The 12682-nt window shown below is 40.2% G+C and overlaps 1 protein-coding gene across 1 annotated transcript in view; it reads left to right on the forward strand.

The window, feature by feature from the left end:
* Positions 1-12682, forward strand: part of SEMA5A (semaphorin 5A) — a 246985-nt gene that overhangs the window by 38398 nt on the left and 195905 nt on the right. Inside the window, exon 2 of the mRNA XM_008151651.3 lies at positions 5049-5148. Within this exon, the coding sequence (XP_008149873.2) occupies positions 5049-5148 (100 nt within the window). The remainder of the gene's footprint in view (positions 1-5048; positions 5149-12682) is intronic.

Raw genomic sequence — 12682 nt, forward strand, 5'->3', positions numbered from 1 at the left:
CCTTTGGCCCCTTCTAGTTGGACCTGTGACTCAGTTTCCAATATGGATTTCAAGTTTGCCAAAGAAGTTTTGCTGCCCTACTTACTTGATTCCTTAATTGACTAGAATTTGAAGGAGAAAACAATGAAACTCAGGCCACTCAGAGCCGATCTTATTCCACCAGAGAAGTTTCCGTTCAGTGTTTGCCCGCAATCTGCTGGGTCTCAGGTGACCAGTGCTGCTGCCCAGCCAGGCAGAGCCATCCATCTGGTTTTTGGAAGGACTGTCAGGTTTTGGACAGGTGCTGTTCTTCATCAGCACAATCTCCTGTGATCCTTACTTATCAAGCACTAAAAGGTTTTCTTGGCTTATAGCCATCATGACCTTGGATATTTAGAGTGCTTTTTTAAAAAGCAACTTTTACTTCTTTTTCTTTTTCTTTTTTCTTTCTTTCTTTCTTTCTTTCTTTCTTTCTTTTGTGGGGAGGTGACTAACTTGAATCTATGAAGCTAGTCTCTAGTTTATATATGCCAGTTATTTGGACCACATTTATTAATACTGGGTATCCTATCTAATAAAAGAGTAATATGCAAATTGACCATCACTCCAAGACACAAGATGGCTGCCCCCACATGGTCAAAGATGGCTGCCCCCATGTGGTCAAAGATGGCTGCCCCCATGTGGACACAAGATGGCCACCACAAGATGGCCTGCAGGGGAGGGCAGTTGTGGACAGTTAGGGGTTACCAGGCTGGCAGAGGAGGGCAGTTGGGAGAGACCAGGCCAGCAAGGGAGGGCAGTTGGGGGGGGGACCCAGACCTGCAGGGGAGGGCAGTTGTGGGCGATCAGGCAAGCAGGGAGGGCAGTTAGGGGTGACTGGGCCGGCAGAGGAGGGCAGTTGGGGAAGACCAGGTCAGCAGGGGAGGGCAGTTGAGGGGGACCAGGACTGCATGGGAGGGCACTTGGGGGGGGGACCAGGCCTGCAGTGGAGGGCAGTTGTGGGGGACCCAGACCTGCAGGGGAGGGCAGTTGGGGGAGACCAGGCCAGCAGGGGAGGGCATTTGTGGGTGATCAGGCCAGCAGGGAGGGTAGTTAGGGGTGACCAGGCCACCAGGGGAGGGCAGTTAGGGGTGACTGGGCCAGCAGAGGAGGGCAGTTGGGAGAGACCAGGCCAGCAGCGGAGGGCAGTTGGGGGGGACCAGGAATGCAGGGGAGGGCAGGTTGGCAGGGGGGGACCAGGCCTGCAGGGAGGGCAGTTAGGGGTGACCGGGCCAGCAGCGGAGGGCAGTTGGGGGCAACCAGGCCTGCAGGGGAGGACAGTTAGGGGCAATCGGGCCGGCCGGAGAGCAGTTAGGCATCGATCAGGCTGGCAGGGGAGTGGTTAGGGGTGATCAGGCTGGCAGGCAAAAGCGGTTAGGGGCAATCAGACAGAGGCAGGCAAGCGGTTGGGAGCCAGCAGTCCTGGATTGTGAGAGGGATGACCAACTGCCCGTTTAGGCCCGATCCTGGTGGGGTCCCAGATTGGAGAGGGTGCAGGCTGGGCTGAGGGACAACCCCCACGTGTACGAATTTTGTGCACTGGGCCTCTAGTATATTTACAAAAGCAATTTTTCTTGAAGCTGTGACACTAGGTTCTTTTAAAAATTGAATCAGTACACTTTTGATAGATGTTACTAAGCAATTATGTTGGTGCTTAAATAGTAGTAAGAAAAGGCAACATGAATCATTGCAGCTCATTTTGCAATAGAAAATCAATGCCAGAGGCCATATTTCTTTCTTTTTTTTTTTCTTCTTTTCTTAAACATGTATTTATATGTGTGTTTATTTGAGAGAGAGGAAGAAAGAGGGAGAGAGAGGAACATCAATTGGTTGCCTCCCATATACATCCTGACTGGGGATCGAACTCACCAGCCAGGGCTGCCAGAGGCCATATTTTAACAATCATATTTGTGCAATGAATGGATTAGCTAGGATGATCACTATTAAATATTAAAAACAATAAAGTATTCAATTAAAATGTACAGATTTTATGCTACTATTTAATTTCCACACTGGTCATATTGTCTTTCATATTTAAGTTCCATTTCATCATAGGTTCTTTCAGCAAGATCACATTCAGTAAGATCAGAAGAGAGGGACAGGAGGAAAAGGTGAACGCATTACTTGGGGAAAATGAGCATGTATTAAGAAAGGCAATGTTATTGAAAATTATACCTCCCTCACTCACCACCTGCTGTGTCCCATTCTCAGATCACCTCATTCTTCCTGGCCTTTCTTTGGCCTCTGATGAGCTTACTCACCACCACCTGCCCTAGTCCTCTCTCCTGTCCTGACTCTGTACTCTCCTAGTTCTTCTTTGGAGCCCCTAACTGTTCATTTTCTGATTCCTTAGAAAGCAGGATCGATAAATCTTCATGTTATTATTGAATTCTGTTATTGTGTTGGTGAATTCTATGGATAGATTTTCTGATGTTAAGGTTTTCTGAGCCATCCTTGTTTTTCTGAATTAAACCTATCCCATATGAAAATGTGTGTGTGTGTGTGTGTGTGTGTGTGTATGAGTGTATGATATGCTAATATTTAGCTGTGTTCTTAAATGAGATGGGCCATAATTTTTCTTTCTCATAATGCCCTTGTCTAGCCTTAGTATCAAGATTATCAAGATCATAATGACCTCAAAACCACAGAAATAAGAGCTTTGACTAATCTCTGAAATAATTTATATAAAATTGGAATTATATGTTTCTTCAGGAGTTGGTAAAACTTAAATGTAAAACTGAACCTGTAGCTCTTTTTGACATACTGTACTTGGGAGTTTATTATGTATTTTGTTTGGGTGTTTGAAACTCTAATAACAAAAGAGTGTGATGAAAAATATTTTATATGCATTTTAATGAGGGGACTATGCATAATATTCTTATAGGCTGAGGGAAAGGGGCATTATAACAGTGGAGGCTAATCAGAGGATACAAGAGGTAATTTAGGGTTGGGATCAAAGACCAGGGAAGAGAACGGATTGAAACTAAGTTACAGGGACTGATCATCCAAAAGAGGACAGAGCATGATGGTTCTGATCCTACAGGAGAAGTTGAGGTGATAGGTATTGATGCAAGTATATTTCCAGTTAGACAAATGGGTGGGTAGAAACTTTGTCTGAAGGTCCTCCTGGGATCCAGTGAGATAGAAGGCCCTGTGATGCACAAAGTTGAGCTAGACAGACCTTGTGGAAGAATGCACATGAAAATAAAAAAAGGACCAAATATGCAGATTACCCAACTTGGATATAGTGTTAACCATAAAAATATACAGTTTTAATGGGGAAGCTAGTTAGCAATTTAAATAAGGAAAATTGAACAATATAGACAGAACTATATGCTGGTAACTCATTTTCTTCTCTTCACATGACTTCTTTTATTATTTTAATATTTTAGGAAGTAGTGTAACCATTGCTCAGTATAGGATTTAAAACCTGAAATATGTGTCTCAATCCTTTTTTTTGTCACTCTCATTCAATTCTTTTAAATGAAAATAAAGATAACTGCATTTGAAAGGAATTAACTCAAATCTTTCCTTTTACCTAAGCCCCAAATCATCTCTCGTTTCTATGTATGAATACTTCTTGTAACGCTTTAACCTCCTGCATTTATAGATACCATGTTTAAGGGATATTTTAGTGCTAGTTCCCTAACTGAATTAATAAACTCCTAGAAGGACTGTTTATTAATAACTTTTTATAGTTCCAGTGCCTTTTTCATACTTTGCTATAAATAAGTACTTTGTTTCAATTGACTTGCTTTATAAGATGAGAAATTTATATAAAGTACTAAAAAAAATCAACATATATATATATATTTATATATATATATGAAATTTTCAAAAACCACATACCAGTCTCTACTTAACTCAACCTTGGTTTCCTTTAACAGAATAGAACTTCCAGTTGGTCACTTTCCCCCTTAATAACTGATAACAGAGAAATACCATATTGGTTACACAAAGCTATTACTTGAAAATAATCCATCTCATTTGCATCAACAAAGGCATTTTTACAGGACATGTTATAGGACATGTGTATATTCCTACAATAGATCTGTTTTTAGCATCTGCTTTTGCTGAAAGAGATTTTTCCTGTGCTGCACATTTTTCCTTGAACCAGTAATTTTGTTGATTTGACAGTTACTATGTGCCTATTTAGTCAGTGTGATACCACTCAAAATGTTTAATCCAAGAAAAAAGAGACAATCAAATGACATGGCTAGTTGTCAGGGATGATGGTAAGGTATGGCACAAATGGCAGGTGAATCAATGTATATTTTTTCAGTGTCAGAAATGAGCTAATGAAATTTACTAAAATGGCTTATGAAACACCATTGTAGCCCTTTTCAAATACTGTCATTTTATAAGAATAGGACTCTGGGCTGGAGGCCATTTAATAGGATTTAACAGTGCTTATAAAACACACACACACACACACACACCAAAACAAACACTGTCTCTAGAGAGAAGCTGTTTCCTGATTTCCCTTAGAAAAAAGATGCAGATGAGGCCTGGAAGTAACTGGGGACCTCTCATGTAGGAAGGACAAGTCTAATCATGGGGCCAAAGTAGAAACCCAAGGGAAAGCGATCTGGAACGTCTACTTTGAAATAAGGCAAATGGGGCTCCAAATGGTGTTTGTCCTTGTTCCTATGCAGGCTTTGGTGATTTTTCCAAGTCTTCCACTCTTTCCTGTCAAGTTGCAGAGGAAATGGTCTTTCTGTGAATGCTGTGTTATTTTCTGCCCAGCCCAGAGCCAGTGGGAAAATGCACATCTGGCTTGTAAATCACAGCCATGCATTGATGCCTCGCTCGCTCTTTATTGGGTGGCTGTCCTTTGCGCTTTACACACTCTCAGTGTGGATTGTGTGACCTCCTGATGGAAACCTCCAGTGGCCCCTCCAGGGTCACATCGGGGGACCTTTACATCCTCTCTGAAATGTAATGTTTGCTACCTGAAGTGCACTCTCTGTGGTCCCCAAAAGAAAAATCATTCATTTTTACCTTTTCATTTATTTATTTTTCCTGTTTAGAAATTGGCCCCTGGTTACGGGAGTTCAGAGCGAAGAATGCTGTGGATTTCTCGCAGTTAACATTTGACCCAGGACAGAAAGAACTTGTTGTAGGAGCAAGGTGAGAGATCTAACGTTTTGCCACCACACATATTTCCGGACTTCATTTTACATCTGTGCTAGTTACACGTGAGCTGCTCTGCCAGAGGTGACGAGTGCTAAGTAATAATTCTTCTACAGATGGAATACAGTGTGAGTGTCATAAAGCAGTCTACTAAGAGTAGGATCACTCCTGCTTTTTACAGCAAGTGTTCATTGGGCCTTCCCCATGTACCAGGGACTGTTCTAACATGAATTCATTCACTTTTTCCTCCCATGAATCCTGAGAGGTAGGTATTGTAAGTGTGGTCAACATCATATTTTAGAAATGAGGCAATTGAGGTAGGAAGTGGATAAATACGTTGCTCGGGGCATGTTTATTGTGTCTAATAATAGATGGACCCAGGTTTTAGATCCAGACATTTAGGCTCCAGAAACTATATTCTCAACTTCTCACTAGATTCCTCAGTAAAACTGTAGAGATCAAGAGACCATCATGTCCACTCTGGCCCATGTTACCTTTTTTGTGTGACCATGATGAGGCCATTTACCAGCCAACTGGGAATTCAAGGAAGTTGTTACTCTTTATATCTCTTAAGGTGCACAAGTTCCTATATTTAAGTCAACATTTGACATTCCAGTTTGACATCAAGGCCACTAGAACACAGATAGTCAGCACAGATCTTGAGTTTTCCCCTCAAACTTAGCATGATTTCCTTAGAAAACAGATATAATCCTAGCATTCAAGTCATCTAGTCTTGTCAGTGTATTTTGAGGATGATGTATTTAAAAAACACTGTAAGCATCTTTTAGGAAAAATGACATTGAGCTTGAAGAAAGAGGTAATTTGTAGATTTGGACTCTTTTGGAATCGAAGCAAAGTTCTTTGGACAGTGAAGTGCTCATCATTTTAGCCCAAATTTACAAGATTATAAAACATACCTTTCACAGTGAGAGAGGTTGTTCAGTTCCCATGTAGACCTGAGTGAAGCTAAATCTGACTTAAGTTCTGGGCGCTATAGACAAACATTGAACATATAGCATTATTGTTTTTGCTGTCAGATCTTAAGGAACCCTTGTGCATCCACCCAATACTTGAAGACATTAAGATGTATGGCTCTAACTTTACAGTAATAGACAGAAGTGGGTTTAATTCCTGACACTGAACATGTCACCTGCATTTCTTTATGTTTGTACATAGACAGTGAATATGGACTGGATGGGCTCACTTGGTGTGCTTTTGCTTACTCCAGCCCAATGCTAATACCTGGTGAATTTCTGATGCTGATTTCCATGGAATTCCATCACTGGAAGCCTGAGATCTTTATTGCAGAGATTTTTAACTGGTTTGCTGGCCTCCAGATTTTCTCTCCTTTCTACATACCATGGCCAATGTCATCTTTTTAAATATCTGCTTACAGTAACTCCCATGGGATAAACCTTGGCTTTTTGGTGTGGTGCACCAGACTCTCCACCTTGTGGTCCCAAATTACTTTTTTTTTTTTTCATTCTCTTCTAGTGCAGGCATGTTAATTGTTTATGTTACCCAAAAAGTAAAAAGTTCTCTTTCTTGCCTCTGGGATTTGGTTACTTTTCTGGAATATTAGCTACCCGTCCAACCCACCACAAGTTATCTACTTGGTGAACTTTTAGTAAGGATCTGGCTCAAGGCTTCTTCATCTGGCCTGACCTGTTACATTCCTTGCTCTGTGTGGTCTTGTTAGAATTCCTGTTAGATGACATCTGCCATCTGCCTTCATTAGTTCACTTAAGGCATTATTTCTTGTCCAGTGTCCTCCACCCCTTATGATCAGATAGTGACTTACCAATGGAAAGAGGATGTGTCTGTCTTGTGTTTCTCTAGAATATAGCAATTTCTCATCTTGGTAAAAACTCAGAGATGTCTGTTGTTTCAATGTATATATTTCCAGGATTTGATTTGTATGTCACCCCTCTGCACCTGGAGGAAACATAAGGGAAAAGGGTATAGGTTGAAGCAGATTCATTGTAGATACCTACATTTTGGCAAGGACACAAGTGAGTGGCAGCCCCTAAGCCTCAAAACTAACCGTATGGAAGATGAGCTCTTTCCCTTAGCCACGAGGAAAACAGGCCCCGCTCTGGGACAGTAGGTGCAATTATGACTTCAGCGGGCTCAAAATCCCTCATGCAGCTCCAAAGAACTTTAGAAAAGGTTTCCTTGTGAGCTTGACTCAAAAGACACTCCATCAATTCTGGAGATTGTACAGGTTGCACCACATGTGTGCGTATACTTTGCCAGTGGCTGGCATTTGGTCAATGGCACATAATGTCCTAATGAATGTGAGAAGCCACTGAGCAAAATGGAACTTACAACAGATATCTCACAGTCCCTCTAGGCTAGAAACAGTTCCTGGGAAATACCTTCCTCCTAGTGCCCTGAGGAACATCCATGCTAGTGTTCCTGGAAGTCTTCATCTACCTCTTCTCACCACCGCCACAGCCCAGCCACACCAGGGGGGACTGGACTAGTCACTGAGTCAGCCTAGTATGCAGTATGGCATGGTGACCAGCAGCAATAGGATGTCCAGACTTAGCACATAAAAGTCCAATTAAATGTGAATGTCAGATAAGCAATCCTAGGGAATGGGCTGTATTTTCTATTCTAGCACAGTGCATGGCACACTGTAGACACTCCATAAACAAAAGAAAGGGTAGCCTGGGCTTGCTTAGCTGTGTGACCTTGAGTCCATTTCAGAGTCTAATTTTCTCATCTTTAAAATTGATATAATTATTTCTATTCCTTTCAGCTGTTGTGAGGATTAAATGAAATAACCCATGAAAAGTGATTGTCACAATAACAGGCACCCAGTAAGCACGCAGCGGTGGGGAGCTCTGTGGCTATCTATGGGGTTTGGCATACATGTGCATATATATTTTGGCCGATATCACTGAGTAAGAATAGGAATCTTACCTAGAAGACTTGGTGGGATTAGGCTCAGAATGTTTGGGAAGGAGAGGGAGCCAATTTTAAAACTAAAAATAATCCAGCCCTCAGATTCCTGTTTGGGAGGGCTTTAACCTAACAAAAAAAGTTTAGGTAGCAGGTGTATATTGTAGAAATCTGTAATGATTTAAATATATGATGGATAAAAAAAATACAATGAGAGTTTTTGTTTTTTATTTATTAGCACTAGGCATTGTAAAATTGTTTATTGGATGGCTTCACTTTATACCAGTCACACTTTATCTTTCTGAAATTAAACTCAGTTCAAGATTCTGTGTGCTCTTTGCCAAAAGAATTTCATTGTGCAGCAAAACAAAACCCTTTCCTTAGGCGATTTGGGTTGTGTAATGACAGAAGGTCCTTGCATCTGAACTCATACATTTCTGGAAGGATCTCTAACTCTACCATTTTCAAGGAGCACATTATCTTTCATAATATTTTAAAAGCATTGCATTCATAGCCTGTTTACCCAAGCCTTTTTAAAAATTAATAATGGTGTTTTAAATTATGTGACTCAGGCATTTTTATTGTAGAAAATATGGAAAATACAGTAAAGCATAAAGAAAAAACAAGTTCAGAAATAATCACAGTTAATCTTTTTAGTTATTGCCCTGCTGTATTTGATTCTAGTGGTTTATATTATGGGATAATATTTTCTGACTGATTTTTATATATTTTGTCCAAAAATCTACTAAAAGCAGCTCCCATGATATGTAGATAAAACAAACAGAATGAAAGAATATGCTGTAGTTTAGAGATATTTGAATAGATAATTATGGAAATAATCATAGTACTAATAGATCACAAAGTTGACACAAATGTAAGTTTCCTGCATTTAGAATTGTAACACCAAATGTACGGGAGGGTGATTCAGTTCTCCAAATGAATCTGATGATCTTTAGTGTTTTAGGTTCATTGTAAAGATGGCAGGAGATCCTGTGCTGAATTTAAATATTATTCCAAAAGGTGACTAGCTTAGGATGCACACAGTGCAGGGAGTTCACAAATCATCCATATTTTAATAAAGCATAAAACCATACAGCAGTAAGGAAAAGAGATTCTCATCAAAGATAATAGGGGTTGATTTCAGCTTTTCTTGTTTGTTTTTTGAGTTACTTTGTTCGTATAACTTCATTTCTGGGTATCTTCATTATCTCTGACAAGGTCAGTGTCAGATAAACATATAAATTGAAGGGCATAGAAAGGCTTGCACTCACCTGTAAGCTCTCACACAGTCCCCTGGGAGTCCAGGAGACCCAACCACTTGCTTCTTACTGAAGTGGCGGAATGGAAGCCCGTGCACCCAAAACTTGGGTCAGGTAATCATCATAATTGATGAAAAATATAATGATTTTTATCATTGGAAATTTTTAATTTTATTAAAATTGCATCACAAAATGGGAGCATTATAAGGATATCAAGAAAAAGGGAGTCTCCTTGCACACCTGACCTGATGTGCGTTCCAGTCCACAGTGCATCTCGCATAGAACTTACTTAGTAATCAATGGATTATTTCCATGTATTGGAAGGTATTTCTGTATATATGTTGGTACAAATAGTGTAGATTTATAGGCAGCGTGTTGATTACCTAAAACTAAAACTAAAACTAAAACTAAAACCTGAGTGCTTACAAGGCTGAGCTTGGTATTCCTTAACTGTCACAACAAAGTGGTTTTGAAAAAACATTTTTTTTTTGGTATTAATTTGAACCATTTGTTTTGCTCATGGTTTGAATCTACCAAACGAAAGATAAAAAGGAAAGATAAATTACTTCTGTTGTGCTGGGGCTGTATTTGCTTTAAGTATTCAAAGCGTCTATTCCCATAAGATGACATGGAATGAATGGGCAGGCTTCTATTTAATTTGAACGAGTTCCTTCTTTCAAGATGGCTTTGTCACTGGTTCTAAACAAAGGACTCTATATTTTAGATTCATAGAGAAGTCATTTTTTTTTTAATGACTAATATAATTCTCTCTTTTTGGTGGTTATAATTCCTCTTTTCATTTTAAAGTTTTAGCTTAGGACTAATTTGTTGGAAGCAGCAGGTAATTAAAAGGAAACTGGAGATTTTTATGAGATTTCTGCCTCTAGTAGCCACAACTTCTATTTCCCAGGGGCTGTATTTTAGTAAAGTGTGTACATTAAAGGAAACTCCTGCTGAATAGAATGAAATCAGCAATTAGGAGTGAATCCAAAAAGCAGCAGAACACCATCGTGCAAAGAAATCCCAGGTAGCAGGGATGTTTATGTTGTGTTTACATTAATTACAACTTAGGAAAAGCAGCTGGTGATGAAAAGAAGGGCGGGGCTTTTCATTCTTGGTCTGCATTTTCACCCCTGCCCACCTGGAAGTGCTTTAAACCTATACTTTATGGTTTAAATATTTTCTCTCTGTCATTTCCTTCTCCGTGTTGGCACTCGATTCATTGGTGTGTGTTTTTCTCTTAAGATTCTCTCTACTTATCTTTCTCCTCCTCCCATGGTTCTCCCCTTTCTTCCAATAGGCCCATTTGATTAATCTGTGTTAAAAAGCCCACTCTTTTTCTTCTGGCTTTGTTAAATTTTGTGCAGTATTTGCCAAACAGTGTACCTAAGTAAGTATCATCAGGGGCATTCATTCAAAATTCAGCTTTCTCTGCTTCCTAGTCCCATCCCCTCTGATTCAGTGCTAGAAGGGGGTCCTAGAGTGTGAGCTTCTAACAAACAGGTGGTCTATAGACACTCTTGTGGGAAAGACTTCTAACCATGTTCCTTTTGCTGTTGTGAAAACAAAATAATCTCAGCCCTTCCTTCCCTGCTGGAGCTAGAGAGCTGATAAGCCCAGCTCTAGTCATTTATGTAGTTAAATCTATAGTCTTCCATTTTCCACATTACATGAATGAATCAACACAAGAGTGTGATCAAAATAAATCTTACTCTTTACTTTGAGTGTTAAATGCGAGATACAATATTTGAGTTGAGAGCTTTTCTCCTTGGGGGTCCCACGTGGCATCCTTCAGATTTTAGTAGTTCATTTGTTCTTCTTTCATGACTCTTTATTCGTCAAATGTTTTTTGAGCCTACTTTATGTCAGAAAGTATCTTAGGAATTGGGAAAACAAAGTTGAAGACTTGATAGCCTGGCACAAGGGTTGGCAAGCTAAGGCCCAAGTTGGCCTCCTGTCTTTATAAATAAAGTTTTATTGGAACACAGCCACACCTATTTATTTGTACCTTACCTATGGCTGCTTTAGCTGCAGAGATGAGTACTTGCCAGTGAGACCACAAAGGTGAAATCTTTGCTCTCAGACCCTTAAAGAAAAGTTTGCTGATTCCTGGACTAGTGGGTGGGTCAACACAAACAATTAAATTCTCCCAGGGAGGCCTGAGTTCAGGGCCCTGGAAACATCAAGAGTGAAGGAGCATGATGGAACCTTGTGGGTGAAAAGGGTGCACTGCGAGTGGCTCTACCTATTGGGCCTTGGAGATATATAAGGAGTCTGGCAGGTGGGATAGTCTTCCCTCCAGAAGGACCAGACCACAGGGAGAATCCCAGATCATGATGAAGGGTGACTGACCTGTTGGTGGCTGGGGAGGAACTTACTGTAGGTGAGGCCAGAGCTTTAGGTGAGATCAGATTATGGAGGAGCTTTGACTTAATCCTCTAGAACTGTGGTTGCAATTCCAGCCATTGTGAGAGTTATCTGAGAGGCCTTTCAAGAAAGCAGATGCCCAGGCCTCTCTTCAGTTCATTCGAATTAGACTTTCCTGAAGTAACGTTGGAATCTCCTGTTCAACCAGCTCGTGATGATCTGCTGGCCTGGCAAATTTGAGAACCTCTTCCAGAGTCATTAGTTGCTCAGGAGATATTCTAGGTCTATCTATTTACAAGCTCAGATATGCATTGGGGAGATACTTTTGCCATAATATGCTTAATGTGCTAGAATTTGGAGAATTTTGGAGGTAGGGATAGCAGTTGGGGACCGTGGATCGGGTGACAGTAGAGAGAACTTAAACTTAATGATAGTGGAAATGGAGAGGAGAAGTCAGATTTGAGACCTGTTTCAGAGGTTTCACTGGGTTTGACAGTGATTGATGGTAAATATAATGGGGTGGTTTAGGGCAAGAGCCAAAGGTGAGATTTGGGAGTGTGGCTTGTGATGGCATCAGCCGGGCTTGAGCAAATGGGGAATGAGTTGTAAATCTTTGATTATTTGAAGAAACATAAAAAAAAAACACCCTCAGATTTTGCTAATTTTGAAGATAACCCAGAAAAATAATTATATATAGAGATAATTTGAGCAGTGACTATTTCTAAGCAAACAGAAGTTAAAAGAATCATAGGATAATTCACTTGATATTTTTTAAGTGAAAAATGATCTCTATTAACTGAAAAATAGAAAGGAACAAACCAAATACCCAGTAGATATACACAAAGCAAAAGTCACCGGTTAAATTTAGATAGTAACTTATCATAAGTTATCATCTGTAATCCTCAAAGTACTTAGAGATTTGCAAGTAACATTTAAAGCATATAAAATTTAACCTATCAGTGTGATTAACAATATTGATTAATAGCTATATCACCAAA

Source organism: Eptesicus fuscus, chromosome 4 (genome assembly GCF_027574615.1).
Source record: "Eptesicus fuscus isolate TK198812 chromosome 4, DD_ASM_mEF_20220401, whole genome shotgun sequence".
Lineage (NCBI taxonomy): Eukaryota > Metazoa > Chordata > Mammalia > Chiroptera > Vespertilionidae > Eptesicus > Eptesicus fuscus.